This window comes from Procambarus clarkii, chromosome 31 (assembly GCF_040958095.1).
Source record: "Procambarus clarkii isolate CNS0578487 chromosome 31, FALCON_Pclarkii_2.0, whole genome shotgun sequence".
NCBI classification, from domain to species: domain Eukaryota; kingdom Metazoa; phylum Arthropoda; class Malacostraca; order Decapoda; family Cambaridae; genus Procambarus; species Procambarus clarkii.
This window is the reverse complement of record NC_091180.1, coordinates 20,363,343-20,389,962: the sequence shown is the minus strand read 5'-3', so window position 1 is coordinate 20,389,962 and position 26,620 is coordinate 20,363,343. Positions and strand designations below refer to the sequence as shown.

General features: G+C 42.2%; 1 protein-coding gene and 1 long non-coding RNA gene across 4 annotated transcripts in view; both read right to left on the bottom strand.

Moving 5' to 3' along the window:
- LOC138370309 (uncharacterized) overlaps positions 1–21,902 on the bottom strand; it is a 48,898-nt gene extending 26,996 nt beyond the window's left edge. Inside the window, exon 1 of the long non-coding RNA XR_011230075.1 lies at positions 20,926–21,902. This is a non-coding gene — a long non-coding RNA (uncharacterized lncRNA). The remainder of the gene's footprint in view (positions 1–20,925) is intronic.
- A 1,168-nt stretch (positions 21,903–23,070) lies between these two features.
- LOC123758764 (uncharacterized) overlaps positions 23,071–26,620 on the bottom strand; it is a 72,166-nt gene continuing 68,616 nt past the window's right edge. For all 3 annotated transcript variants that reach the window (XM_045743423.2, XM_045743421.2, XM_045743422.2), the window contains one exon: positions 23,071–26,571. In XM_045743423.2, the coding sequence (XP_045599379.1) occupies positions 26,338–26,571 (234 nt within the window). In that variant the 3' untranslated portion in view covers positions 23,071–26,337. The remainder of the gene's footprint in view (positions 26,572–26,620) is intronic.

Here is a 26,620-nt window from a genome sequence, read left to right as displayed (position 1 = left end):
CACTATAGCTTTCTCCATATCCAGTCTGACGGAAGAAGTCCAAGCCGGAAGAAGTCCAAGCCGTGTTGCTTCGCGAGACTCAGATCACCTTCCATATTTCCGCTTTCCCGTCCCACTCCCTGTTCTCTTACATTTCCTTTCCCCTTCATTCCTCCAAGTTTCTGATCTCTTTTTCCGTCTTCCTTCGCTGGCGTCAGCTTCCAGTCCCATCTCTCTCTCGGTCTGCAATACCTATACTTTGTTCCTCCCTTTGACTCATTTCCTCTTTATCAGCCATTTTCTCCTTTTTTTAACCGCACTGTCCCATCCCTTCTCTTCCCCTTCCCTCCCAACCCCCTCAATTCCCGTTCCGTCACTTCGCTCACATGCGGTAAAATTTAATAAAACAATATTTGTGCGAGACCAACAGGAGCGGAGGCGGGTCGACCAGAGAACACGTGTTGGTACCAGAGCCGCCTCCACCATTCCCCTGCCCAGCCTTCTCTCTCTCTCTCTCTCTCTCTCTCTCTCTCTCTCTCTCTCTCTCTCTCTCTCTCAGTCGCTCCTTCATACATTCAGTTTTCCTCTGCACTCAAACACGTTACCGTGACTTGTTTACAATATTAGTCGTGGAAGGACTGAATTTCCTCGGTCACTGGGCGAGGTAAAGAGTGGGTCCGCTGCTAGTCACTGGATGGGGTGGAAAGGGAGGGGGTGGGCCCCTGCTTGTCACTGTATAAGGGGGTGGGCACGAAGCCAGTCACTGTGAACATAAAACAACACGAGTTCCAGCAGTAACGTTACGGGCTATTCATGCCCGTGCCACCTCTTAGGTGGCTTAATCTTCATCACTCAATCAATCAGCAGTAACAGACTCTAACTGTTTAGATATGAAAAAAACAAGTGAAACCTGAAGCATAATAAAAGTCGTAATAAAATCTTTTCATATACCGAAAACGACACGTAAAAAATAATAAGAATAAAGACAATTGTGGACTACCTACCATCGGGCGACCTAACACTTAGTGACCGTAACAAAGCCAAAGTGGCATCATCCAGGAAAATCATACTGGTGGAATATGAGAACCTTCAAGTCCAAGGGATGCCATCACATGATCACACACTTTACAAATCACTTGTGCTTCGCCAAATTTGAGTATTTATTTATTTATATTTTCGAGAGGAGATACAGAGTGGCTTCAGGGACCACATATTCTGTACGCACAGACACAGTAAAGTCTATACTACTGCCACCGTCTCAAGTCAATCAAAATTTCCTCTGGAAAAAAGACAGGAGAGATACCACATAATATATAAATGAAATATACTGGAAGGGTAGAGACCTGAGATATACATGAAATCATATAAAATATAAATGAAATATACTGGAAGGGTAGAGACCTGAGATATACATGAAATCATATAAAATATAAATGAAATATACTGGAAGAACAGATTCAAAACATGCAAAACAAAAATATATATAAATATGAGCAAAATGTATGGTAGGAAATGCATAACAGACCCTACGTAAAATAGAGATGCCATAAACATAAGAAGACAGGAAACTGTAGAAAGGTCCATACGAGGCGGTTCCTATTTCTATCCACCCAAACACATTCATCTATATATTTATATATGTCTAACCTAGGCTTGAAACAATCCAACAATCCCATGCCTTTTAAGCTGCCCGAAAATTTGTTCCATAAATCAGCTACCCTATTTCCTGACCAGTAATTACTCTTTAATGAATCAGAGAGGTAAACACCAGGGGCCAGATTCACGAAGCAGTTACGCAAGTACTTACGCACGTGTACATCTTTCCTCAATCTTCGACGGCTTTGTTTACATTTATTAAACAGTTTACAAGGAGGAAAACTTCCCAATCAACTGTTGTTATTGTTATAAATAGCCTCCTGGTGCTTCGGAGCTCATTAACTGTTTAATAATTGTAAACAAAGCCGCCAAAGATTAAGAAAAGATGTACAGGTTTGTAAGTGCTTGCGTAAATGCTTCGTGAATCTGGCCCCAGAGGCCCGAGGCCTTCCACCTCTCCCCGCGAAATATGAACGAAGGTTGAAATTCACAAAAGTGGAATTAGACAACTTCCTGCAGGAAGTATCGGATTAGCCAGCTTGTGGTGAATATGGGGGCCTGCGGGCCGCTGTCAGCAAAAGCCTCTTAAGAATCAGGATTATCATCAAAGCCTAGCGGGCGGCGGACGTAACAGAATGTCACAAAATGACACACAGATAACACTTATTTCTTAAGGTATTTATCATTTTTTGGAGGTTATATATCTGATTGCTTTAAACACAGGATGATAGCAAAGTCACCGGGCTTAACGTCTATAAATACCAATGCTGTTACAAGTGTATTCACACACTTGCGCTTATCATACCACTCACTAATACACGATGACCTCACGATAACGTGATGGATCTATGAGAAACTCTATGCAGCAGGACGGCAGGATAGAAGCAGCGGCTCACTTGTCGCTATCTTGGATCGATTACACTATTATAGTTGCAGACACCAGACCCACAACTCTCTAAATACAAGAATTGACGTCTCTATTTTCTTATGGATATTGTAGATATATTACGGATGTTACATGTTTCCATAATGCGTATATTCGTTATATAAACGACGACCGGAACAGGACTGCTAAATCAGGTAATATTATGCGAGTGTAAATATAACTTAAAATGAGTGTGTGTTTGTTTGTGTAAAATAGGAGTTTCCTGGCAACTTATGTGTTGACGATAATTGCATTTTGCTTCTGGGTCGAGCTGTGTGTACTCACTTAGTTGTACTCATCTAGCTGTGCTTGCAGGGGTTGACCCTCGGCTCTTTGGTCCCGCCTCTCAACTGTCAATTAACTGGTGAACAGGTTCCTGAGACTATTGGGTCCTTATCATATCTACTTTTGAAACTGTGTATGGAGTCAGCCTCCACCACATCAATTCCTAGTGCATTCCATTTACTAACTACTCTGACACTGAAAAAGTTCTTTCTAATGTCTCTGTAGAATGGGCAGAGAATGTGTGTGTGTGGGGGAGGGGCGGGGAATGTGAGGGGGGAGGGTTGGAGGGAGGACGTTGTGTTCTTGGATTATATCAGATCATCCCAAATAAGAGAGACCCCCCCTCTCCTCCCACCCATGTCACAAGTCTGGAGGAAAGACAAAACATGGCACATGATCGCAACATACAAAATATCGATGGGAATTGACAAGATGGACAAGGATAGCCTCTTTAAAGTGAGAAAGTAGACCTCCCTTTACCTTCCTCACTCCCTCGTTCATTCTATTTCCCCTCTTCTTCTCCCAGAAACCACGTATAGAAACCACGAACAAAACGCAGTCAAATCATAACATTGGACGAACAAGTAGTGTAAAGGTTTTGAGTGTACTCATGTCGCAAGACCTTACCTTTAAAGAACACAATAATGAAGCCGTCACGACTGCAAGAAAAATGACAGGCTGAATAAGAACTTTTCAAACTAGAGATGCTATACTATTGATGATACTCTTCAAGACGCTAGTGCTCTCAAGAGTGGAATACTGTTGCACAATGACAGCTCCTTTCAAAGCTGAAGGCATTGCTGACCTGGAGAGCGTGCAGAGATCCTTTACTGCAAGAATCCACTCAGTAAAACATCTAAACTATTGTGACCGACTAAAATGCCTAAATCTGTATTCTCTTGAGCGCAGGCGGGAGAGATACATAATAATTTACACGTGGAAAATAGTAGAGGGACTGGTCCCAAACCTGCACACAGAAATAACAGCACATGAGATCAGAAGGCATAGCAGGATGTGCAGAATACCCCCGTTGAAAAAAACAGAGGTGCAGAAGGTACTCTTGAGAGAAAACTATCAACATCAGAGGCCCGAGACTGTTCAACACGCTTCCACTACACATAAGGGGTATAATTTGCCGACCCCTCACAGTGTTCAAGAGAGAACTTGATAAGCACCTCCAAGAATACCTGATCAACCAGGCTGTGTTTCATACGTCATACGTCAGGCTGCGAGCAGCCGCGTCCAACAGCCTGGTTGACCAGTCCAGCAACGAGGAGGCCTGGGCGAGGACCAGGCCGCGGGGACGTTAAGCCCTAAAACCAACCAACACCAAGCCTCCATTTCCCCACACTTGCCTCTCTTCTCATGCCTCCCACATGTCCCAGTGTGCCCCCCCCCCTGCCACCCCTCCTTCCACACACATGCACGCCTGATATCCCCAGCCAACCCCCTCCTCCGCAATGCCTCCCTCCCACCCTCCCTCCCTCCCTGTGCGTGGCCTGAAAAAAGAGGTAATGTGTGTGCTGGCCAAACACCAACTAACTGGCGTATTCAACGATACTGCAATCTGAAATAAGAATAAAACAGAGTGGCCTCAAGGGATCCCTCCACCCAGCCCCCCCCACCTGCCTCCACCCAGCCCCCCTCCTGCCTCCACCCAGCCCCCACCTGCCTCCACCCAGCCACCACATGCCTCCACCCAGCCCCCTCCTGCCTCCACCCAGCCCCCACCTGCCTCCACCCAGCCACCACATGCCTCCACCCAGCCCCCACCTGCCTCCACCCAGCCCCCTCCTGCCTCCACCCAGCCCCCACCTGCCTCCACCCAGCCACCACATGCCTCCACCCAGCCACCACCTGCCTCCACCCAGCCACCACCTGCCTCCACCCAGCCACCACCTGCCTCCACCCAGCCACCACCTGCCTCCACCCAGCCACCACCTGCCTCCACCCAGCCCTCCCATCTACCCAGTCACTCAACCACCAATCTTCCACCAACCATCCCATGTCTTCCACCCTCCAAAATTCTCCATTTTAAAAAGAAGCTTCTAACATTAAACATGACCCATTTGCCATCACAACGCAGCTCCCTTGTACAACTTTTCTAGTGTTTAGCGGAGCATATATATATATATATATATATATATATATATATATATATATATATATATATTGGTGTATACAGGCAGCAGGTTTTCTTTCAAACATGTTTCATTGAATATGACCGAATATTCTGTATTTATTATTTTCTGGTTTAGGGCTTCTATCCCTCTAGCTATTTTCTTAGCATCATATATATATATATATATATATATATATATATATATATATATATATATATATATATATATATATATATATATATATATATATATAATTTGTTGACTGGACCACACATTAGAAGGTGAAGGGACGACGATGTTTCGGTCCGTCCTGGACCATTCTCAAGTCGATTGTCTTGACTTGTCTTGACACAATCGACTTGAGAATGATCCAGGACGGACCGAAACGTCGTCGTTCCTTCACCCTCTAGTGTGGGGTCTGATCAACATTCTTCAGCCACGTTACTGTGACTGATCGCCTGCATATATATATATATATATATATATATATATATATATATATATATATATATATATATATATATATATATGTGTGTGTGTGTGTGTGTGTGTGTGTGTGTGTGTGTGTGTGTGTGTGTGTGTGTGTGTGTATGTACTCACCTAATTGTGCTTGCGGGGGTTGAGCTCTGGCTCTTTGGTCCCGCCTCTCAACCGTCAAACAACAGGTGTACAGGTTCCTGAGCCTATTGGGCTCTATCGTATCTACACTTGAAACTGTATATGGAGTCAGCCTCCACCACATCACTTCCTAATGCATTCCATTTGTCAATCACTCTGACACTAAAAAAGTTCTTTCTAATATCTCTGAACGTGAAGTGCCAGGTAAGTCATATGTGTGTGTGTGTGTGTGTGTGTGTGTGTGTGTGTGTGTGTGTGTGTGTGTGTGTGTGTGTGTGTGTGAGTGTGTGTGTGTGTGTGTGTGTGAGAGTGTGTGTGTGTGAGAGTGTGTGTGTGTGTGTGTGTGTGTGTGTGTGTGTGTGTGTGTGTGTGTGTGTGTATGTGTGTGTGTGTGTGTGTGTGTGTGTGTGTGTGTGTAAACCACAAAGAGTTTAACACGTGATGAACAATGTGACTTACAACCTCTCTGCCAATTCATACGTATGAACAGTCTTGTGTTTTGTGATTAACCGCTTCGAATAATGGCACCTGATTGACAGACTGATTAATGAAGATTAAGATATTCAGCAGGTGGCACGGGCATGAGTAGCCCGTAAGAATGGCACCTAACCAACCCCCCCACAATATATCCACGTAACCAATCTCCCAATATATTGTATCCAACTTGAAAACTCTCACTCTACGGGCTCACCATAGCCGTGCTACTTGGAACTTTTGATTCTGAGCAGCTGAATCTAAAACAACAACAATTACTCTCGCTTACGGTCTATTCATGCCCATGCCACCGGTTGGGTGGCTTAATCTTCATCAATCAATCAACTCTCGCTTGGGCTCACCATACCCCGTGCTACATGGAAATGTTATTCCAGTAGCTGAATCTTAAACAACAGTAACACATGTCTTACGCCATTTGACAACACAGCACCGCTCCTGTGCCAGGTAAGCTACGGGCTCACCATAGCCCGTGCTACTTGGAACGTTTTCTTTCGAGTAGCTGAATCTAAAACAACAACAAACTCCTTCGGCAAGACCAAGTTCTTTCAACTTAAGGTTCATAACAATACCAAAAACTTACACCGGCAGACACTTTTTTTTTAAGATAGCTGGATCCAAGTCACTCTCTCTTGTAACTTGAGCAGGAATCCCAGCAGCTTGTACGGAAAACTGCTGCTATCATGCAACTTACTTATAAGTGTCCGTCTAAGTTAATTAGTAACTTGGAAATCGTGTGTTGACGCCCCTAACATAGGCAAGATGAGAGAAGAAACTCCGTGGTAGCCGCTCCAAATTTACCTCTAATAACTTAGGGCACGTGGCCCCCCTCTGGTGAGAAGGGCGGTTATCTCAGCGGGGGGTTAAGGCGGAAATAGGTTACCTCAGTGGGTATGAAGAGGGAAGATGATACCACAGTGGTAGTTCCCTTGTGTGCTTACTGGGAATGTTATTGCATGTTCTGAGAGAGGGAGGGAGAGTAGAGGAGGAGGGAGAAGGGGGAGACGAGAAGGGGGAGAGGAGAGGGGGAGAGGAGAGGGGGAGAGGAGAGGGGGAGAGGAGAGGGGGAGAGGAGAGGGAGAAAGGAGAGGGAGAAAGGAGAGGGAGAAAGGAGAGGGAGAAGGGGGAGGGAGAAGGGGAAGGGTTAGAGAGGAGAGAGGGAGGTTATCTTCTTGATGGTATCTTGAGATGATTTCGGGGCTTAGCGTCCCTGCGGCCCGGTCCTCGCCCAGGCCTCCTTTATGTTACACACCACCAGGAAGCAACCCGTAGCAGCTGTCTAACTCCCAGGTACCTATTTACTGCTAGGTGAACAGGCAGGCGCATCAAGGCGAGAGAAAATCTGCCCATTTGTTTCCGCCTCCACCGCGGATCGAATCCGGAACCTTAGGACTACGAATCCCGAGCGCTGTCAACTCAGCCGTCAGGCCCCTATCGTTACTATTGTCCCAACAGCGATTAAGAGCGGACTGTCGACATAACTCGGATATAATTCAGATAAAGTTATACAAATCCTTACGTATACAGACCAGGTATCGTAGACTTCCTTACCCCTGCGTACAGGACAAACTGCACACACACAAAGAGCGGGACCAAAGAGCCAGAGCTCAACCCCCGCAAACACAACTAGGTGAGTACAAGATACAGCATCAACAAGCCCACAGCAGAACTAAGCTTCGTACTCAACATTCAGGAACAGCTGATGGGGGGCACTTTTACGAGTGGCTTGACATTTGAGTCCAATGTTTACCTCCCCCCTCGTCTCGTTACTAACCGCCCGGGAGGTCCCAGCACCCCAGAGCCAGGCGCGTCCCTCCCACAACCCAGTCATCCGGATCACAACAAGATATCCAACGCCACTCTGGCACCATTATATACATTCTCATCTCATAAAAAAGGTTCACGAGAGGTTCACCCGTCTATTATCTTAGCATCTGCCGCTAGGCTGACCGTCGCTTTGGATACGGGTCCACGGGTCGCTGAGGAAATTTGCTACAGGATAACCCAAAACAGCCACATAATGTGCAGGATGTCCAAAACAGCAACCACACGCAAAACAAAATTACTTAGGACATCAATAACGCCCAGAGACGCCATGGTTGGTTGGTGCTTGACGTCGTTCGCGGCAAGGCGGAAAGTCGTCGTTCGCGGCAAAGCGGAAAGTCGTCGTTCGCGGCAAGGCGGAAAGTCGTCGTTCGCGGCAAGGCGGAAAGTCGTCGTTCGCGGCAAGGCGGAAAGTCGTCGTTCGCGGCAAGGCGGAAAGTCGTCGTTCGCGGCAAGGCGGAAAGTCGTCGTTCGCGGCAAGGCGGAAAGTCGTCGTTCGCGGAAAGTCGTCGTTCGCGGAAAGGCGGAAAGTCGGTGGTATATAGCACCTTAGAGTATAACAGAAGATAAGACTGCCTATTCTGGGTGATTTAGTCTAACGTAACTCAATAGCGTACAATTGCTACGTTTTTTTTTCATGTGAAACACATGTTATCAGTGAGCATATAGACCTAGTACAGTCATATAATATAGGCCTATAGTAGACCCAGAACAGATATATTTTGTGCCCTCTGTAATGCTTTTTGCGCTACCGCTCACATGATGAGTATGGGGTGAACAATAAACTAGCCGCCTCCGCTGGCAACAATCCAATTCATTTCACTATTAATAAAAAAGCATTGCGCAGTAAAGCCTCATCCATAAATAATTCAACTGGTTTTCGGAAGCAAATCAGAATTCTCGCCGAATGCCGAATCATACTGATGTTTGATGGGTCAGTTGGGGAGCTGTACTGAAGTGCTGTAATGAAATGTGATGAAATATTGATGTTTACCGAACAGAAAGGAAAATATATGCATGAACTGAAATATAATGAATGGTTTCAATATCTAGCTTTCATGGTACATATAGCAAAACGCACAAATTACCGAAGCACAAAGATAAAAATACGCAAAAAATAGATGAGTTTTATGGAAATTTTTGCCTATGAGATGAAACTCCAGCTCTTAGAAACCCGTAACTTGCAGAGTAAGCTTTCAGAGTTTCCAAACCTGAAATCCCTGCAATACATAAAATGTTTATACTGATACCGAAAAGTTCTACAGCAAGATTTTTAAGTTTACGTACGAATATAATGAAAGATTCACTAGTAATAAAAGCATCGAGAGAGAGATTTCTGCATTTGTTCCGAAACCCAGTCTCTATCAGCGACATCGGAAATGCAAGAATTGTCTCGGCTAGAAATAACTGAGGTCCAAATTGATTCTCAACTGAGAAATTTATTTTCGAATGTTGATGATGACACATCGTATCATTACCTGGGATTTACATCCATGTATAGAAACACCCGTGATTGGAAAGACCTTATTAGTTACCTTCTTACCTAACTCTGAGGTCTGTGAGATACTGACGGGTCACCGGAACGGCTAGTCCCAGCTCTCTATAGAGAATGACGTCAGAGGCTTACTTGATTGTAATTGGCTACATCCCAACCGTCACACAATTTGAATACTAACAACCTCCTTTCTTCTGTGATTATTTAATATATTTCGGTTTCTTACAAACGTAATGAGGTACATTTGAATACGCTGCTGTAGCTCAAGTCATCTGCTGCAAACTCTGATGCACTGTGGCAGACCAAGAGACTTTGCTGACTGCCACCAGGAAAGTGGCAGTCAGCATCGAAGCGTTTGCCCGAAACGCTATGCGTATTAGTGGCTTTAGGTACTGTATGTACAAGCTCTTTCTATGAATCCTACATTATGTTTGTAACTCATCATCTATGTAGGTACTTTTTCCTGAATAACAAATTTAATTTAATTTAAAAGTGCTTCACTCTTGCTCATGGAGGAGGAAGGTCTTCCTTGTCATGGCCAGCGTCATTTAGAATCATATGAAATGCAGACCGAGAGTAAAAGACATACAGAAACAGAGATGAGACAGAAGACAGACAGAAACAGAGAGATAGAGACACAATTGCAAAAGTCACTTTCGCAGAGTGGTAGACGGCTGGAACAAGTTGGGTGAGAAGGTGGAGGCCAAAACAGTCAGTATATAGTTTCAAAGCGTCATTATGACAAAGAGTACTTGGAAGACGGGACACTAAGAGCGTAGCTCTCATCCTGTCACTACATCTACGTAATTACACTTAGGTAATTACCACACATACACACACACAGGGCCTCGCGGCTGAGTTAACAGCGCTCGGGGGTCGTAGTCCTAAGGACCCGGGTTTGTTTCCCGGCCTCGGCAGAAACAAATGGGCAGTTTCTTTCACCCTAATGCATCTGTTCACCTAGCACTAAATAGGTACCTAGGAGTTAGACAGCTGCTACGGGCTGCTTCCTGGGGGATGTGTGTGTGCACATGTGTGTGTTAGAGAGATGACCACACACACACACACTAGATGAGGTACCAGATTTTTTTTTTTTTAGTAAAGAGGAAGGAGAGACGTAGGTGAAGGGAAGTATAGAAGTGGGAAATATAGTGAGAGGTATGAAAGCAGGCGGGCTGTCCGCCTTGCTGACACGATGTGTGGGTGTTGGCAGCTAAGCTAAGCTGGCTCCCTCTTGTCAGGGAGCTGTGAGTGTGAGAGAGGTTCTTCACCTGTGTTTCACCATATATGGATGTCTATAGATGAATACTGTGGAACACTCATATATACACTCCGATGCTTCTACACATATTTATTGATTTATTATATGTGTAGTGTACATATCCACATATACACACACATATGTATATATATACATATACATATATCCATAAATATACACATACACACATATACACATACATGCACACATATATACGCAGTTCTTCAAGTATTGTGGGAAGGGATTTCTGGTTAGTATTGCATCTGGGTATTATGTACTGTGGACCTAGGTTTTCATCTAGTAAATCGAGGCTCTTAGGCCACCAGCTGTGGGAGCGGGGTGTCTCATCTTGGAGAAATGTTTCTAACATTTGGTCCTCTTAACATTCCGATGGTGTTCCTCACCCTGATGGCTTGGTGCTGTAGTCTGATGTTTAGTGACTGTATGTTCAGGAGCTCATGGTCTAGCCTCTGTCTCTCTATCTCTGTCCCTCTGTCTCTCCGACTTATTTTTTCTTTGCGTCCCAGTGTAAAGCTTCTCACGTTCCAGCACCAAGCCACTATACTCGTACGTTTAGGAACACTGTCTTACACCACCCGATACATCAATACTGGTCTATGTGTACGATGGCGCCTGAGTGCGTGTACGAGGGCTCCTAAGTGCGTGAACGAGGGCGCCTGAGAGCGTGTACGAGGGCGCCTGAGTGCGTGAACGACGGCGCGCGCGCATGTCGTACATCCAAGCCAACAATGTGGTTGCAGAGACCTTCAATACTCCACCCCCACAGCCCTGTTAACATGGCCCACGCCGGCTGACTTGGTGCTCATGTAAGATATGCTGCCCGGGACAACTGGCTGGTTGTCTCTGGTAGTGGTAAGCTCGTTCGCTCCCTCTCAGCCTCCACATCCATGGTTGCAAGCAAATAGAATACAAGTCGAGGAGATGAGCTGGCTGGGGTGTCGCCATTGCGAGGAGAATGTCCGCGCCCGTTATGGCGCGTATACTCAGGGTTTGAGCGGGAAACTAGTTTTCTTACTCCAACATGGTTGGGAATGTTGATACACTGAAATAGGGCGGGAATTAAATAAGATGAAGATTTTGATAACGGTTATCAGATATCAGCTGGGCAATATTTTAATTGCCAAATCAATAAGCAAAAACATATCTGGGAGCCAAGGTACGTATGGGATCTTTAGAAGAGTTAGTAATGACATAATGTAACAGGAAAGACTATATTTGTCTCTTTCAAGGCATCCCATTGGGTGTCGTTGGGAGAGTTCTTTTACTCTCGCAGCAAGACGACACCAAACAGAACACCTTGAAAGAGACGAACGTCGTCAGTGCCTTTACGTGCCTACTTGGGGACTGTCCGCTCAATAGATCAGATAGACAACAACCTCACATTCAAGGTGCCTTACAATATACAAAACAACAAGGCTCTATTAACGATCACGTCGTTGCTACACACAGTCAGACCATCACCAGAGATATCTTCACCAACACCCAAATAATCGACTAAAAATGTTTCGTTACAACGCTGTGAATCAAAACATTAACACATCCCAGCCAGTCCTCATTAGGTGTTTAGGTTCTCTTAGTGGATATTTGTACTTGAAGTACGTGGATGAAGCACTGCAACCTTCATCCCCCTGTTTATGAATGAAAAATGGTTTACACACGACTCTCAACTGACGACGTTCGAACAGTTCCGGAAAAAGTGCTTCACTGACAAATTTTGTTCGAGCCACAACGGTGTAAATGCTTCACCCACGTACTACACACATACAAATAATCGCCAACAGATCCTAAACACCTAACCTATCTTAACATATGCCTATGTATGCACACTATGCATGTGAAGTTGCATTTTCCACTCTGACGACGTGGACAATAAAGACAGACACCGACTCAACAGTACAGCCAATATGCTATATTACTATCAACAACGATAGGCAGGCCCAACAGTCACACTGATCAGAAAAATATTAACATTATTTGGCTTGTTCTATTGAAATTGAAATAAGTTTATTGAGGTAAAATACACACAAAGGGATGAGGTAGCTCAAGCTATTCTCACCCCGTTCAGTACATCGTGTTAATACATACATATACACACATGACAAACAATAAACATATTACCAAACATTCTTAGAGATAAACATCTACATTTCCTCCTTTACACAAGTAAGTTCTATTTCTTAACATGTGTCTGATAACATGTGATAACATTTGTTATATTTGAATAGACGTGTCTGACTTGTCTATTCCCCTGAGATAGGTTTAATTTCTTCAGTCTTCCCTGGTAACTCAATCTTTTCAGCTCTTGGATTAGATTCGTGGCATTCCTTTGAACTTTCTTCAACTTGTTATTTAACGAGATAAAGGCTCCACGCCGACGTCGCATATTCCTTAATTGAACTGCGATATGAGGCATACAGAGGTCTGGAACGACTACTTTTCATATTCATAAAGGTAGTTCGTATGTTTACCAACTTTTCTAATGCAGTTGATATTTGCTTGACGAGGGTGCTTGGGGCCAGATTCACGAAAGCACTTATGCAAGCACTTACGAACCTGTACATCTTTTCTCAATCTTTGACGGCTTTGTTTCCAATTATTAAACAGGTAATGAGCTCGGAAGCACCAGGAGGCTGTTTATAACAATAACAACATTTGAATGGGAAGTTTTCATGCTTGTAAACTGTTTAATAAATGTTACCAAAGCCTTCAAAGATTGAGGAAAGATGTACACGTTCGTAAGTGCTTGCGTAAGTTCTTTCGTGAATCTGGCCCCTGGTTTGGTGTAATGTCTACCCCAAAAGTCATTTTCTATCTGATTCTTGGAGGGTTTTCTCTCGCATGTGGTACCTTGTGTTCGGTCTCTTCCGAGCACAGAGTTTTATTGCCTTATTACACACATAAATCCAATAGCGTGATGCATCAAATGAACAAATCTACAAGGTTCGAACCCTCGTCACGGCCCTTGTGGATTTCTTCTCTTTATTGCCTTACATTTGCTTACCTTGCGGTTACCTTGCATTGATTTCGAGGATCAACGTCCCCGCGGTCCGGTCTCTGATCAGGCTTCCTGGTTGATGGTCTGGTAAACTAGTTTGTTGGACGCGGTTGCTCGCATCCTGACGTATGAATCACAGCCTGGTTGATCAGGCTAAACTCTAGTAGCCATTTGCTGGACCATTGTTTAACTTGGTACAGGTCATATTGTAGATTCTTTCAGACTTCTGTCGTGTATTCACCTAATTGTATTCACCTAGTTGTGCTTGCGGGGGGTTGAGCTCTGCTATTTCAGCCCGCCTCTGATGTATGTATGTGTATGTGTGTGTGTGTGTGTGTGTATGTGTGTGTGTGTGTGTGTGTGTGTGTGTGTGTGTGTGTGTGTGTGTGTGTGTGTGTGTGTGTGTGTGTGTGTGTGTGAGTACTGATCTACCTGTGTCTGTAGGATCGAGCTTCATCTCTTGAACCCCGCCTTTCCATCCGGCCAATACGCTCTATAACATTAATGGATTTTGTCGTGTAACCAGACTGTCAATTCGGATAACGAAAAGCATCGTATACCTTATCCGGCAGTATACCTTATCCGATACAAGCACATTATGGAGATTGCTGAGGGCCATGAGATGTAATTTCATCATGATAAAAACGGTACCACTCCTATTCTAATATTGGTGAGTGAAGATGCTCCTGAGTGCAGGTGAGCTAGAGTGCTCCTGAGTGCAGGTGAGCTAGAGTGCCCCTGAGTGAAGGTGAGTATAGGCCACAAACGGCTTTTAATATTTTGCCCTTTGTCTTTAAGTGTTATAAAACGACCTTGGTTAACTAGTGATTAAAATAATTAAATATTTCGTTTGTCAGACAATTTATATCATTTAAAATATGTAAAAATATTGTTCTAAACACTCTTAAGAGTTGTAAATTCGGTGCTCCAATATGGCGTCCAGACGCCTCAGGCAAAAACTTTACGTGACGGCGCTAAACACGTATGTTAACTCTATGGTCTAATGCTTGTACCGTGCTTGACCAAATTCTAATTCAAAATATATATATATAGGCCAGCTTTGTTTTGGCAAAATTTGTAGATGAATAAACTTGCAATTAGCGTTCCAAAATACGGCGAAAAAAGCCAGTTCAAACGCTCCAAAACATAATCAACCGTTAAAAGTTTCAAAATCCATCAGTTAGAAAAGTTTAAACGTTCCACAACCGTCAACAGAGTCTGTTTCGACGTTCCATAACACAACCAGCAGAAGACAGCTTCAGTGCTCCACACACCTCCGTTTCCCCCACCTATATATAGCCCACTGGCGACAAATCTCGCTCTGGTCCTCAGCAATATCTTTTTACCGAAGGTTTTCCAATCCAGCAATTTATCCTCCTGAGCACCTTCATCTCTCCCTGCCTGTTGTTGCTGGTGTTACTGCTGGTGGGGGTGGTGGTGATCGTGGTGGTGGTGGTGGTGGTGGTGGTGGTGGTGGTGCTGCTGCTGCTTCTTTTGCCACTGCTGCTGCTGATGCTGATGCAACTGCCCTCGATACAACGATCTACCCTCAAACCACAATACCCTTCACCACCTCGTACTTTTTCACAGCTTTAACCAGTTTTAATATAATCTTACGTGCATTTGCAATTGAACACCATTATCACCATCACTCCAATCTTAATCACCATCATCATTATTACTGTAATGTTGCACACCTTCATTAGTATAATCCTGAGCCTCGCCCAAGGCAGTCGGAGCCAAGCAGTCTCCGTGACGTCTTCAGTAGCTCTCAATTACATCCAGAGATGCGGAATATGGAACTGCAAATTACCACTCAATGGGTGCTCCAGCGTGATACACGTCTCATGGCATTTCTCATGAATTCTTAAGGGGGTATTTATCGCCCTGGTACACACGTCTCCAGCGGTGTTGGAAGGAGAGGAGGCAAAGGCTGATGATGACGAGGAGGAGGACGAGGTGGAGAACATCATAGCAGACGATGAGACTTTATAAGAGATCATGTGGCCTTATGTAACCAACGGGAGGAGACCTATGATCTCATGTGTCGTCTAGACCGCCCAGGATTGGACAGGCACTGTGAACACTCCATTTTCTGGTTGTTTCTGGAATCGACAGCAAGTCAACTGAAAGCCTCGTTGAGCACGTGAATTTTATGTGACGTAGTTAATCATTCACTCCAGCATCACAGCAGTGTCAGTACTAGTCAAGTGGTTCTAATGAAGGGAGGTCGAGCTCTGCCGTTTGTGTTGCTCAGCGAATACCAGGGAGACATATTGTACTATGCCTGATGTTTCTTGACAAAAAAAAAAGAAAAAAAGAAAGAGACCGATACAATGGAACTGGATGTTGTCCAGCGTGACTAATGCTACTGACGTTATTCTGTTAAATGTTATGCTTCTGCCAAAAGATTTTGGGCTCTCTAAATTCCAGATTTTTTCTATTATGATGCCAAAATCTGCCCCCTTACTCCTTTACAGATCCTCATAACTTTGCATCTGGGTTCGTTAAATTTCCGCAGTCATTTTTCACAAACACTGGAGAGTGTATCTAGTTCCGTTTTTGCAATCACAATCTACCTCTGATTTAACTCTTCACAATAATTTTGTCTCATCTGTAAACACTGATATGAAGGAAACAATTTTCTCTTGTCAGGTTGTTGACATAGATTAGAAACGGGATAGGTTCCAACATCGACTCTTGTATCACTCCCCCCAAAAAATATGTACTCGACCATCTACACATATTATACAGCTCTTTGAATAACCTTTGTTTGGAAGTGTTATTTATTTGATGGAGGGTAAAACTTCTTATTAAGCCACCCACTTCCACATTATCTACAGATTGTCTTGTTGAGCTTTTGTATCTTCATCTGAACCTATTTCCCGACATATGTTTGTGTCGTCTGCAAATGTTGCGGTATAGTCCTTTGTCTAAACCTTATATACATATAAAAAACAGAAGACCCAAGATAGAGCCCTCGGGCACTCTACGTTCAATGGTTTCCCCACTTAGATTTAACTATTTATGCTAACTGCTAATTTTGTTAAATAGCCAAACCCTAATTAGAGAGGGAACCGGTCGGCCGAGCGGACAGCACGCTGGACTTGTGATCCTGTGGTCCTGGGTTCGATCCCAGGCGCCGGCGAGAAACAATGGGCAGAGTTTCTCTCACCCTATGCCCCTGTTGCCTAACAGTAAAATAGGTACCTGGGTGTTAGTCAGCTGTCACAGGCTGCTTCCTGGGGGGGGGGGAGACACTAAAGCCCCGAAATCATCTCAAGATAACCTCAAGATAATCCACCATAGTATACCTCCCTCCCCCAATACCATGAGGCATAGAATCAAAGGCTTTGCTAAGGTCAATGTATAGAATGCTGCAATCATTTCTGCTATCAACTGCTTGACATTTACTGAAAAAGAACAGTACATTTTAGAAATACGAGCAGCATTTAGTAAAACTAAGTTGTGATCCATCTCTATTGTTAACCATCGGGACAATATTTGCCACCCTCCTCGACTCGAGCACTCTGCTCGACTCTAATGATTGATTTAATATGCAAGACAAGGGGCTCATAAGCTCTTCTTTACATTCTTTAAGAACTCTGGCAAATACTTCGTCTAGTCCTCGTTGGGCTTGAAATTTTCCGTTTGTTTAATAACTTCCCCAATGGTAACCATTAAACTAGCCAACTTATCCTTCTTATTTATATGTGTCGGCTCCATATGTTTCTTAAGGAAATAATTATCAACTAATTCGAAAAAATCTTCTGCTTCAGCATTCCATGTTTTTTCAGTTCAGTTTACCACCACCACCACCACCATCACATCATCAGACCAACATTACCACTACCACCAGCACACCACCACTTCCAGCAGCACCAGCGGCGGCATCTACAGTGCTGTGGTAACTACCACAATGTCTTCAGCGCCAACGATAATAATTAGCGTTGATGGCATCCACCATGGCGGTTGTGTCCCAGCTCTCTGGCCTCTCACATCTCTCAGCTCCCTCACCTCTCTCGACTCCCTCACCTCTCTCGACTCCCTCACCTCTCTCGACTCCCTCACCTCTCTCGACTCCCTCACCTCTCACACCTCTCTCACAGCTCCCTTACCTCTCACAGTTCTCTTACGAGTTGTTACAAACTGATTGATTTTAGCTTTCGCGGAATATGCAGGAACGCAGAGCAGGTGTACGGATGTGAGTGTGTGTGTGTGTGTGTGGTGGATGTGAGGGTGTGTGTGTGGTGGATGTGAGGGGTGTGTGTGTATGGTGGATGTGAGGAGGGTGTGTGTGTGGTGGATGTAAGGGGTGTGGTGGATGTAAGGGGGTGTGTGTGTATGGTGGATGTGAGGGGGGTGTGTGTATGGTGGATGTGAGGGGGGTGTGTGTATGGTGGATGTGAGGGGGGTGTGTGTATGGTGGATGTGAGGGGGGTGTGTGTATGGTGGATGTGAGGAGGGTGTGTGTATGGTGGATGCGAGGGTGTGTGTGGTGGTGGATGTGTGTGTGTGGTGGAGAATGCGAGGGTGTGTGTGGTGGTGGATGTGAGGGTGGGTGGGTGGGTGGGTGGGTGGGTGGGTGTGTGTGTGTGTGTGTGTGTGTGTGTGTGTGTGTGTGTGTGTGTGTGTGTGTGTGTGTGTGTGTGGGGTGGATGTGAGTGTGTGTGGTGAATGTTTGGGGGAGGTGGGGGAAGGTGGATGTGAGGGGAGGGGTTGGGTGGGGGGTGCGTCGTCGATGAGGTCTGGCCGGTGAGGGTTGAGGCGCCACGCCCAAGGTCTTGGCTCCGTGCACCCAGCCAGTACACACACACACACACACACACACACACACACACACACACACACACACACACACACACACACACACACACACACACACACACACACACACACACACATCCCTCACGCATGCTGCCGCTCCACCATGTATTGGTGTCTGCAGTGCCTGTGGCTGGCCAGGAGTGCCTGCGTACTGTGGCTGGCACTTAATACCGTGAGTGTTGTGCGAGTCACAGTATCAAAGGCTTCGCTAAAGCCCAGACGCAAGAAGAATATACTTGAACAGACTGAAAGCCTCAAACCAAATACATTTTCCGATCCTGACGAGTTCAAAAAGAATGCAAGGAACAGTTCAGTGGGCCACTTACTAGTATTTTTAATACATCACCAGGAAGTGGTGTTGTCCCTGCTGACTGGAGAGGCTCGCTAATGTTGTCCCAATATTTAAAAAGGATAATAGAGCTTTTGCTGCAAACTACCAACTAAATAATCTTGACGTCGATCCTGGGAAGGTTACTGGAAATGAGAATTGTAGATTCTTTAAGATATCGCCTAATAAAATATAGGTTTACAAGGGTTCATTCCTATCTCGCTAATTTGCTATCCTTTTGTTCAAGCCTATTTGAAGTACTGTAGTTTACAACAAAAGCAATTATGATGTATATCTGGACCTTATCAAGGCCTTCCACACGCTTTTCACAAGAAGCTACTTAGGAAGGCCGAAGTCCGAAGACATCAGCGGAGACACTAAACAGAAGGATGTCACAGATGAAAGGCAGAAAACAGTCAGAATAAATAAGAGAGAATTTGGAGTGGATGGGTATCACTAGCGTGTGCCTCAGGCCCACTGCTCTTCACAGTACATATACTGGAGTGACAAGTAACATCAGAAAGTTTGCACCCGACAAAAGCACGGACATGTAATAAAAACAAAAGAAGACTCTGATGAACTGCAAAGAAACTTAAACTCCAATGATGGGCCCAGTTAGCAGCATCATGAGGTCGAAATAGTAATACAGCAATACACGAAATAAAACAGTGCCGGGGTTTATAATATCGTCAGGAACAGAAGCACGAAAATCATTCTTCAGCTATTTGCACATCTGGCGAGCCCCCACTTTAACTACGCTGCACCGTTCTGGTCGCCGTGCTACACAATGGACAAAGACACTCTACAGAAAATACAGAGAAGCGAAGACAATGGCCGACACCTGGTATCGGGGACCTTTGCTATGGAAACGACTGAAGCGTTTCAATATGCATCCGCTACAGGCACAGGACAAGGGGGACTATAAAAAATGTGAGGGGCATAAACAAGGAGAATATAAGCAGGGTTTTGAAACTATCGGAACAGATAAAGAGGTGTAACTAGAACAACAAATAATCAAGAATATTACTAAAATATAAACAAGAGAAATAAGGTGAATTTTTGAAGTACGTATAGCTAGGCAGACAAAAACAAATCATAAAGGGGTTCTTTCAGGTACACCAAATGATGAGTAGGAAGACTGGGCCACTGAAAATGAGTGGCCCAGGTAAATGTGTGAGTGGCACATTTATCTAAGAGTCTGCACCTCCTGCTGGTACAGAACTACCCCATCTTAAACAATAAGTAAAACACTGTACACCCAACATCGCTATGTAACTGAATGTGAGTATATCTATGAATTTAGGTCTGAAACTCATACAATTTCTTGTGGCTGCAACTCACTCAATGGAAGTGCACTTGCAGACGACACATGCACCGTCACACTGCTCCCTCAGGGCGCAACATGCCGCCCACATCATCAAAGAATACTTGTCTGCTTGTAACCAAGCAATCACCATGACGCAGGGAAAGTGTTGCTCACTTCTTCTCACGCACTGATAGTTGCCCAGTTCCATGCATTATGTTGTTTGTTGGAGTTTTCTTATGGGTTAAATCGTCACTGTTACAGCGGGGCTGAAATGGTTGCCTTTCACCAAGTGCCTCTTTTCACTTAGCAGTAAATAAATACTCAAGAGTTAAGCAACTGTTAAGATAGGACAGAAAGCAGAAGCTTTTTCACACAGTGTTATATAAATGGAACCGCCTACCCGCCGAAGCCGTAACTAAGTAAATTATATAATTACATAATTATCATCCCTGTAAATAATTAGATGTCAAGACACTTCAAAATCCAGTTAGAAAAAACTCAGGAAAAATGGGGATCTGGGGGGGGGGGGGAGGCTTTGACAAAGCCGCCGAATTCCTGTCCCTGAAGATGATTGCCCTCAGGTAAATTCAGGTAAAATCCTGGAGAAGGTCAGTAGTTCGACATGGCGGAACCTTAATACAAACCTAAGTACAGGCTTCCTGTCCCCGAGCACTAGAATTATATATAACTACATCTCTCATATATTATAATTATATATCTATATATAATAAATATAATTATATATCAATATATATAATTAAATATCTTATATAATGCACAATATATCCGATCTGGGAAGCAGGATATGATACCATTAACAACAATTATAAATAATGCTAAAAATACTTACATATAAGACCCCTGCATAGTCCTGATGCCAAGAGGAGAAAGTTATTCCACTTTGTAAGCGCTTGAAGTGTTATGAGCTCAAATATATTTGCATGTAGTGTTATTACATTTTTCTCGAGGTCAAAGAGCACTGACACTAAGGATATTTTTTTTCGGCATCTCCAATGAGTGAATTTCAACATAAATTTCCATATCCACCAGGGTTTTTTAATATAAATTTCCGTGTCCGCCAGGGCTTTTTAATATAAATTTCCGTGTCCACTAAGGCTTTTTAATATAAATTTCCGTGTCCACCAGGACCTTTTAATATAGATTTCCATGTCCACCAGGGCTTTTTAATATAAATTTAAATGTCCACTAGGGTTTGTTATTGTAAATTGCTATGTCCACTAGAGCACCTGTGGTGCTTTAACGTCTAGAGGAATCAAATGGGAGATTAACTGCTATAAGAGAATCTGTAGCAGCAACAATTCGTCTGACCAGTAGTTTGGGCTTATGGCTCTTTATTTATTATCTTCCATTCGCAATTAATCACATAAATAATATTTTTTTCCGAATTTTAAAACAAACTAGCGGAAGAATCTGTCCAGCCTAGTTAAGACAACCGAGCGTTATTCCCCGATGTCCTGGCTTTAAATAAGGTTTAGTAACGTTTACCTGTTACCAGCTATAGTCTCAACATTTTCGTAAACATAATTTTGCTATTAAAATGTCCAGTAGCCATCTGCGGGTCACAAGATGAATAGTGGACTTTATTGACCTAAAAGAGCCTCGTCAGTGTGGTCAATACAGAATATTCTTGATATTTTATTTCGTGTCTGTAGGGCCAGTCACATACTATTTTGCGCCCTAGGCGACGCCAACTCCTTCTCACACTCTTACTTCACTGTGAACACTCACGGTATTCATATTCATCTTAGAATATCAGAGAAAATGAACAAAAAATCACCAGAGGAAGGAAACATTGCTTGTCAACATGTGCCGATCAGCTGCGTTGAATTTCTTGAAAAATTTTGTTATTTATATAATTAATTTACGCTTGTTAGTAATCATTTTGTGACAAGAAATGTTTTTTTTAAATACTATGTATTTTTTAGGGGGGTATTCGATTTGTCTTTAAGTATACTGTATCTGTTTACAGACTGTTCATTACATAATGCATTTCTTAAAATTTCAAGGTAGAATTTTTGTTATTTTATTATATGATTCCTTTTACTATATTTTCCCTGTTATTATTTTTTGTTCTTAAACTAATTTGTATAAAATTGTGGTTGTGAAAGTGACTCCTGCGCCTGTCTGAGGTCAGTGCCCCAGGCCCATACATCTTTCGTCAATCTTTGACGCCTTTGATTACATTTATTAAACAGTTTACAAGCATGAAAATATCCCAATCAACCTTTGTTATTGTTATTAACAGCCTCCCGGTGCTTTGGAGCTCATTAACTGTTTAATAATTACAAACAAGGCCGCCAAAGATTGAGAAAAGATGCACAGGTTCGTAAGTGTTTGCGTAACTGTTTCGTGAATCAGGCCCCTAGTTGGCCGTGCGTGATGTCTCTCATTTAAGCAATAAATATGTGGACTAACACGAGTTCAAACCTGTACTGCCTTTTGACACTTAGTGGTTTAATAACAGTTCCTTACACCTGATGCCTCTATTCGCCTATTGGGAAACTGGTACCCGTGATTTAAGCAGCTGTTGTGGGCTGTATCCTAAGGAAGGTTCTGGTGGCCTAGAAGGTTATGTTCTGGGTTCATAGCTGGTAGTTAAACCTTGATGAGCCTGTTGCCGACAATGGGAGACCATAGACTACTGTCACTCAGTACATCATGAATGTCGGTGATATTTTGCAGAACTTAATTATTTCTGTCGTTAGACAGTCAATGATCACAATCAAACCTTCAGAATTACGATGACATTTCTAATCATTGATATCATTGATGTATCTATCGTCTTTGACACCTCGGCAGTAAGAAAGTTTTCTCATTTCAATTTCATTAACTTGTATAGCACCATTTAACCCTGCGAGTACCTCTTGATTTTAAAATCAAAATTACCGTCAGGAGGAGTTCGATAATTATTTTGTCCAATTTTAGTAACTTATTTTACCCAGTGTACTGAATTCAAAGGTGTGAATTAAAGTGCTTTAAGATACCAGTGGAGTTTATTGCGCCACATAAGTACTGTACATAAATATAGCACTCACTCTCCCCACATTTATGAATCAACTATCAGTACAATACATACAAAGTTTGTGGGGAAAATAAAGAGATCATTAGATTTGAGATTCATACTGGAGAGAATTCTTGTATAATCTATAGTGATATTTTATAAGACAGTAGAGGATGAAGTAGATGCAGAACACTGATATACTGTACAATAAATGGACCACTGAAGTAATGGTATAATCCAAATTATTGTTCACAATATGATAAATGCTGGCCTTTAAATTATATGAATAGCTTTCTATCTATTATTTATTTCACGGAGGTTGTGCATTTATTTGCGCTTCACATATTGAACACGACATTTAAAACGAACTGGTGGTACAGTACATTGTGAGTTTGCGTGTACCAGTTATTGAGCAAAATTGCTTTAGCAACACGTTCACGAATTACAGAAGGCCTTGAGGAGTGCTAATTAGATGAATATGGGTAGTAGTGACTTGAAAAAAGTATCTACAGCATTATTGGATGGCAGTGGAGGGTCCAATTACAAGATGGCTCAAGAGTACTGTTATCTTAACAGGAAGACAACACAGTGTCCTGTCACTTGGATGATTTAGAGAAGTTACTGAAGACATTATCAGAATAGCAGTGCTTGTAATCTACAGTAAACATATGGGTTGAGGTTATGAACTAGTGAAAAGAAGAGTTGAAGGAGGCAGAGTGCAAGCTGTACACTAGCAAGAGATGTGATAATGTGCTAATATTAAATGTAATGACATAGCAGTGAAATATGTACAAAATATCACATTTAAATTTATATCTGCTTATTTGGTGTCGAGAGGTAACTACAAATTTATCACTTAGGAGCTTCATTCACTGGCTCATAAAAAATCTAATATTATCCATACATAAATTCTATAGCACCATTTGAAGTGTAAACAAATTATGAGATCATTGTACTGTTGAAAGATGAGAATGTACTGATAAATAATCAGCGAAATAACATAAATATAGATCCATTACATAAGTGAAGAGTGCAAAGAAAAAATATTTTGAAATATAAAAAATAATGCTCATTACCTTACAGTCTAATAAAGAGCCCAGAACAGTACTTTCATGCACACATTCACACCTGACTATAGTCATATTTGTTAAAATTGGTGAATACAAGCATATGAGGCTCAGCTATCCACCTTATTACTGTATCACAGCCAATTTTTATCTGATGAATTTGTTAGGTATAATAAAGGCTCTCAAAATTATATAAGATGTGAAAAAATCACTTTTAATAAAGAAAAATATTGTACAAATTCTGTATATATATTTGTTACAGTCACAAAATGTATTAACACAGCTTTACTCTCAAGATCACAAAATGAGGTTGTATTGACGTTTTGATACACGAGGGCGAACAATTACCGAACCAAATTTGTATAAATAACGTTAAATTTCAGCTACTGGACAAGTACACCTGAAGTCATTTGCTGAGATATTTGAGAAAAAATGTTCCTAGTAGGATATAATGTATAACCAAACAGTGAAATTCACTGAAAATCACATTACACTAACTAAACTTGTTCGTTCAATAGTACACAGACATCATATGATGAAAAATTGGATTTAGGTTTACAGTACTGACCTGCTTTCAGGTACCGTACATCAAATAAATAGTAATAAAATTTTCTTCATCAAAGCTCCACCACATATTGAGATGCTACTCAATGAACCTTGTCTCGATACATTAAGTGCAAATTAAGGTATTTGTTATTTAAGATTAGCAAAAGTAGTAATATAAATTATATTTAATACATTTAGAGAGATTCATAATAAAAGAAACAAACATCCATTACGAACAAATTCAGAAGTAAAGTTCATTACACACAGCAACTTTCTGGAACAAAACTGAATATTTTCTGTGAATTAAATTCAAGCACTTCAAAACTTTTTTACTTTTGAAACACTAAAAATTTTGCTGAAACTGATTAACTTATATTTTATAAAGTATTGTCCTTTTCAAATGTCTTCTGTATAATCCCAATAATATATTATATATTATCCATTCCTAAAAGTGTGAAAAATTGACCTAACAATACAAATTTCTTCACTCATACAAGGCAACCGAGTGCACAGTCTAGCCACATCACTATTCTCTTGTGTTTGATACCCATACAGTGATATAGGCTACAAAGCATCACAGTAATTTTCACTATATTGTGCGTTAATATAGGAATACCACAGGGAAATAATTTTCCTACTGGCTCATTTTCATCTGAAAAGTATCAGAAAAATGGAATATGACAAATAATATGCAAATTTAAGAGGTGTCATCAGATACACAGAAGCTCACATTGAAAAGCTATTAAGCAATAGGAATAATGTTTCGTGCACAAGATTTACTCGAGTTCTGAAAAGAAGTAGGTATAAAACTCTACCTGTTTTGTCAACCCTCTGTGGAGAATTTAAAGCAGACATTTTATATAAGAATCTGAAATGAGATTCACCTTGTAATTTTCAGGGTAAGGATTATATTTTTGTTTGATTGTTAATCTGTACTTACTAATACAGTACTGTGCACTACTATAAGTAACATCCCTGCAACCGTTCATTTTAAGTACCAATCCAGCTATTACACCAAGTCATTAATATTTAAAGACGTCAATATCCCGTTTAAATCAACAGCCCAACTGAGCACTGATGAATTCATAGAATTATCAGATACACATCATGTACAATATACATATACATTCCATACAACTTTAAAATTTATCAAATACATCATGGATCTAAAATTCTTCAGGCACATTACATATTATCACTCAACTTGAAACTTTTTTCAGAAGCTGCATAAGTTGAGGCTCTTAGTCCCTGACAAAATATATAAATGAAACTTAATTTTCTATTCATACAGAAAATATAACAGCTTTATCTTACTGTGACACTTGGGACTCCAATTCATCCACAAAACCATTGAAAAATCCTTATTCTTGCATCTTTTATATTGTTAAGCTTAATAATGTCCAAGGTTCCTAATAGCTCATGCATTTCTTGCATATTTTATCACCATTCCAGTCATGCATATTTTTTGTCAATGTTCAGCACCAATGAATAGACCAAAGGATTCTTCAATATGCAGCTGAAGACATTTTGAGCTTAATTGTCTTAGCATCAGAGGATTTCACTGGAATCCCTAGAACACCATTTTCTTTGGTTTAGGATACCACTCAAAGCTTTCCTTCATCTCTATTTAGATGCCATATAAGCTATCCTCTTCAATCTCGTGCTTAGAACAGGGCTTGCATTTACAGCATAGGAGGCATGGTCCAACAAAGAGAAGAAGGGGAGATGCCACGACAAGAAGCAGACCAAAGCCTGCAAAGATACCTATAACCTGAGCTCGATGCCACAAAACTGATGCTCGACTGTGACCCAACTTATTTTTGCAGGGTCCCTTATCATAGTGACGTAGAAGGAAGTCATCCTGTTGGAGAAAACATAAAGTTATGTAACTTTTACAAATGTAGGTATAA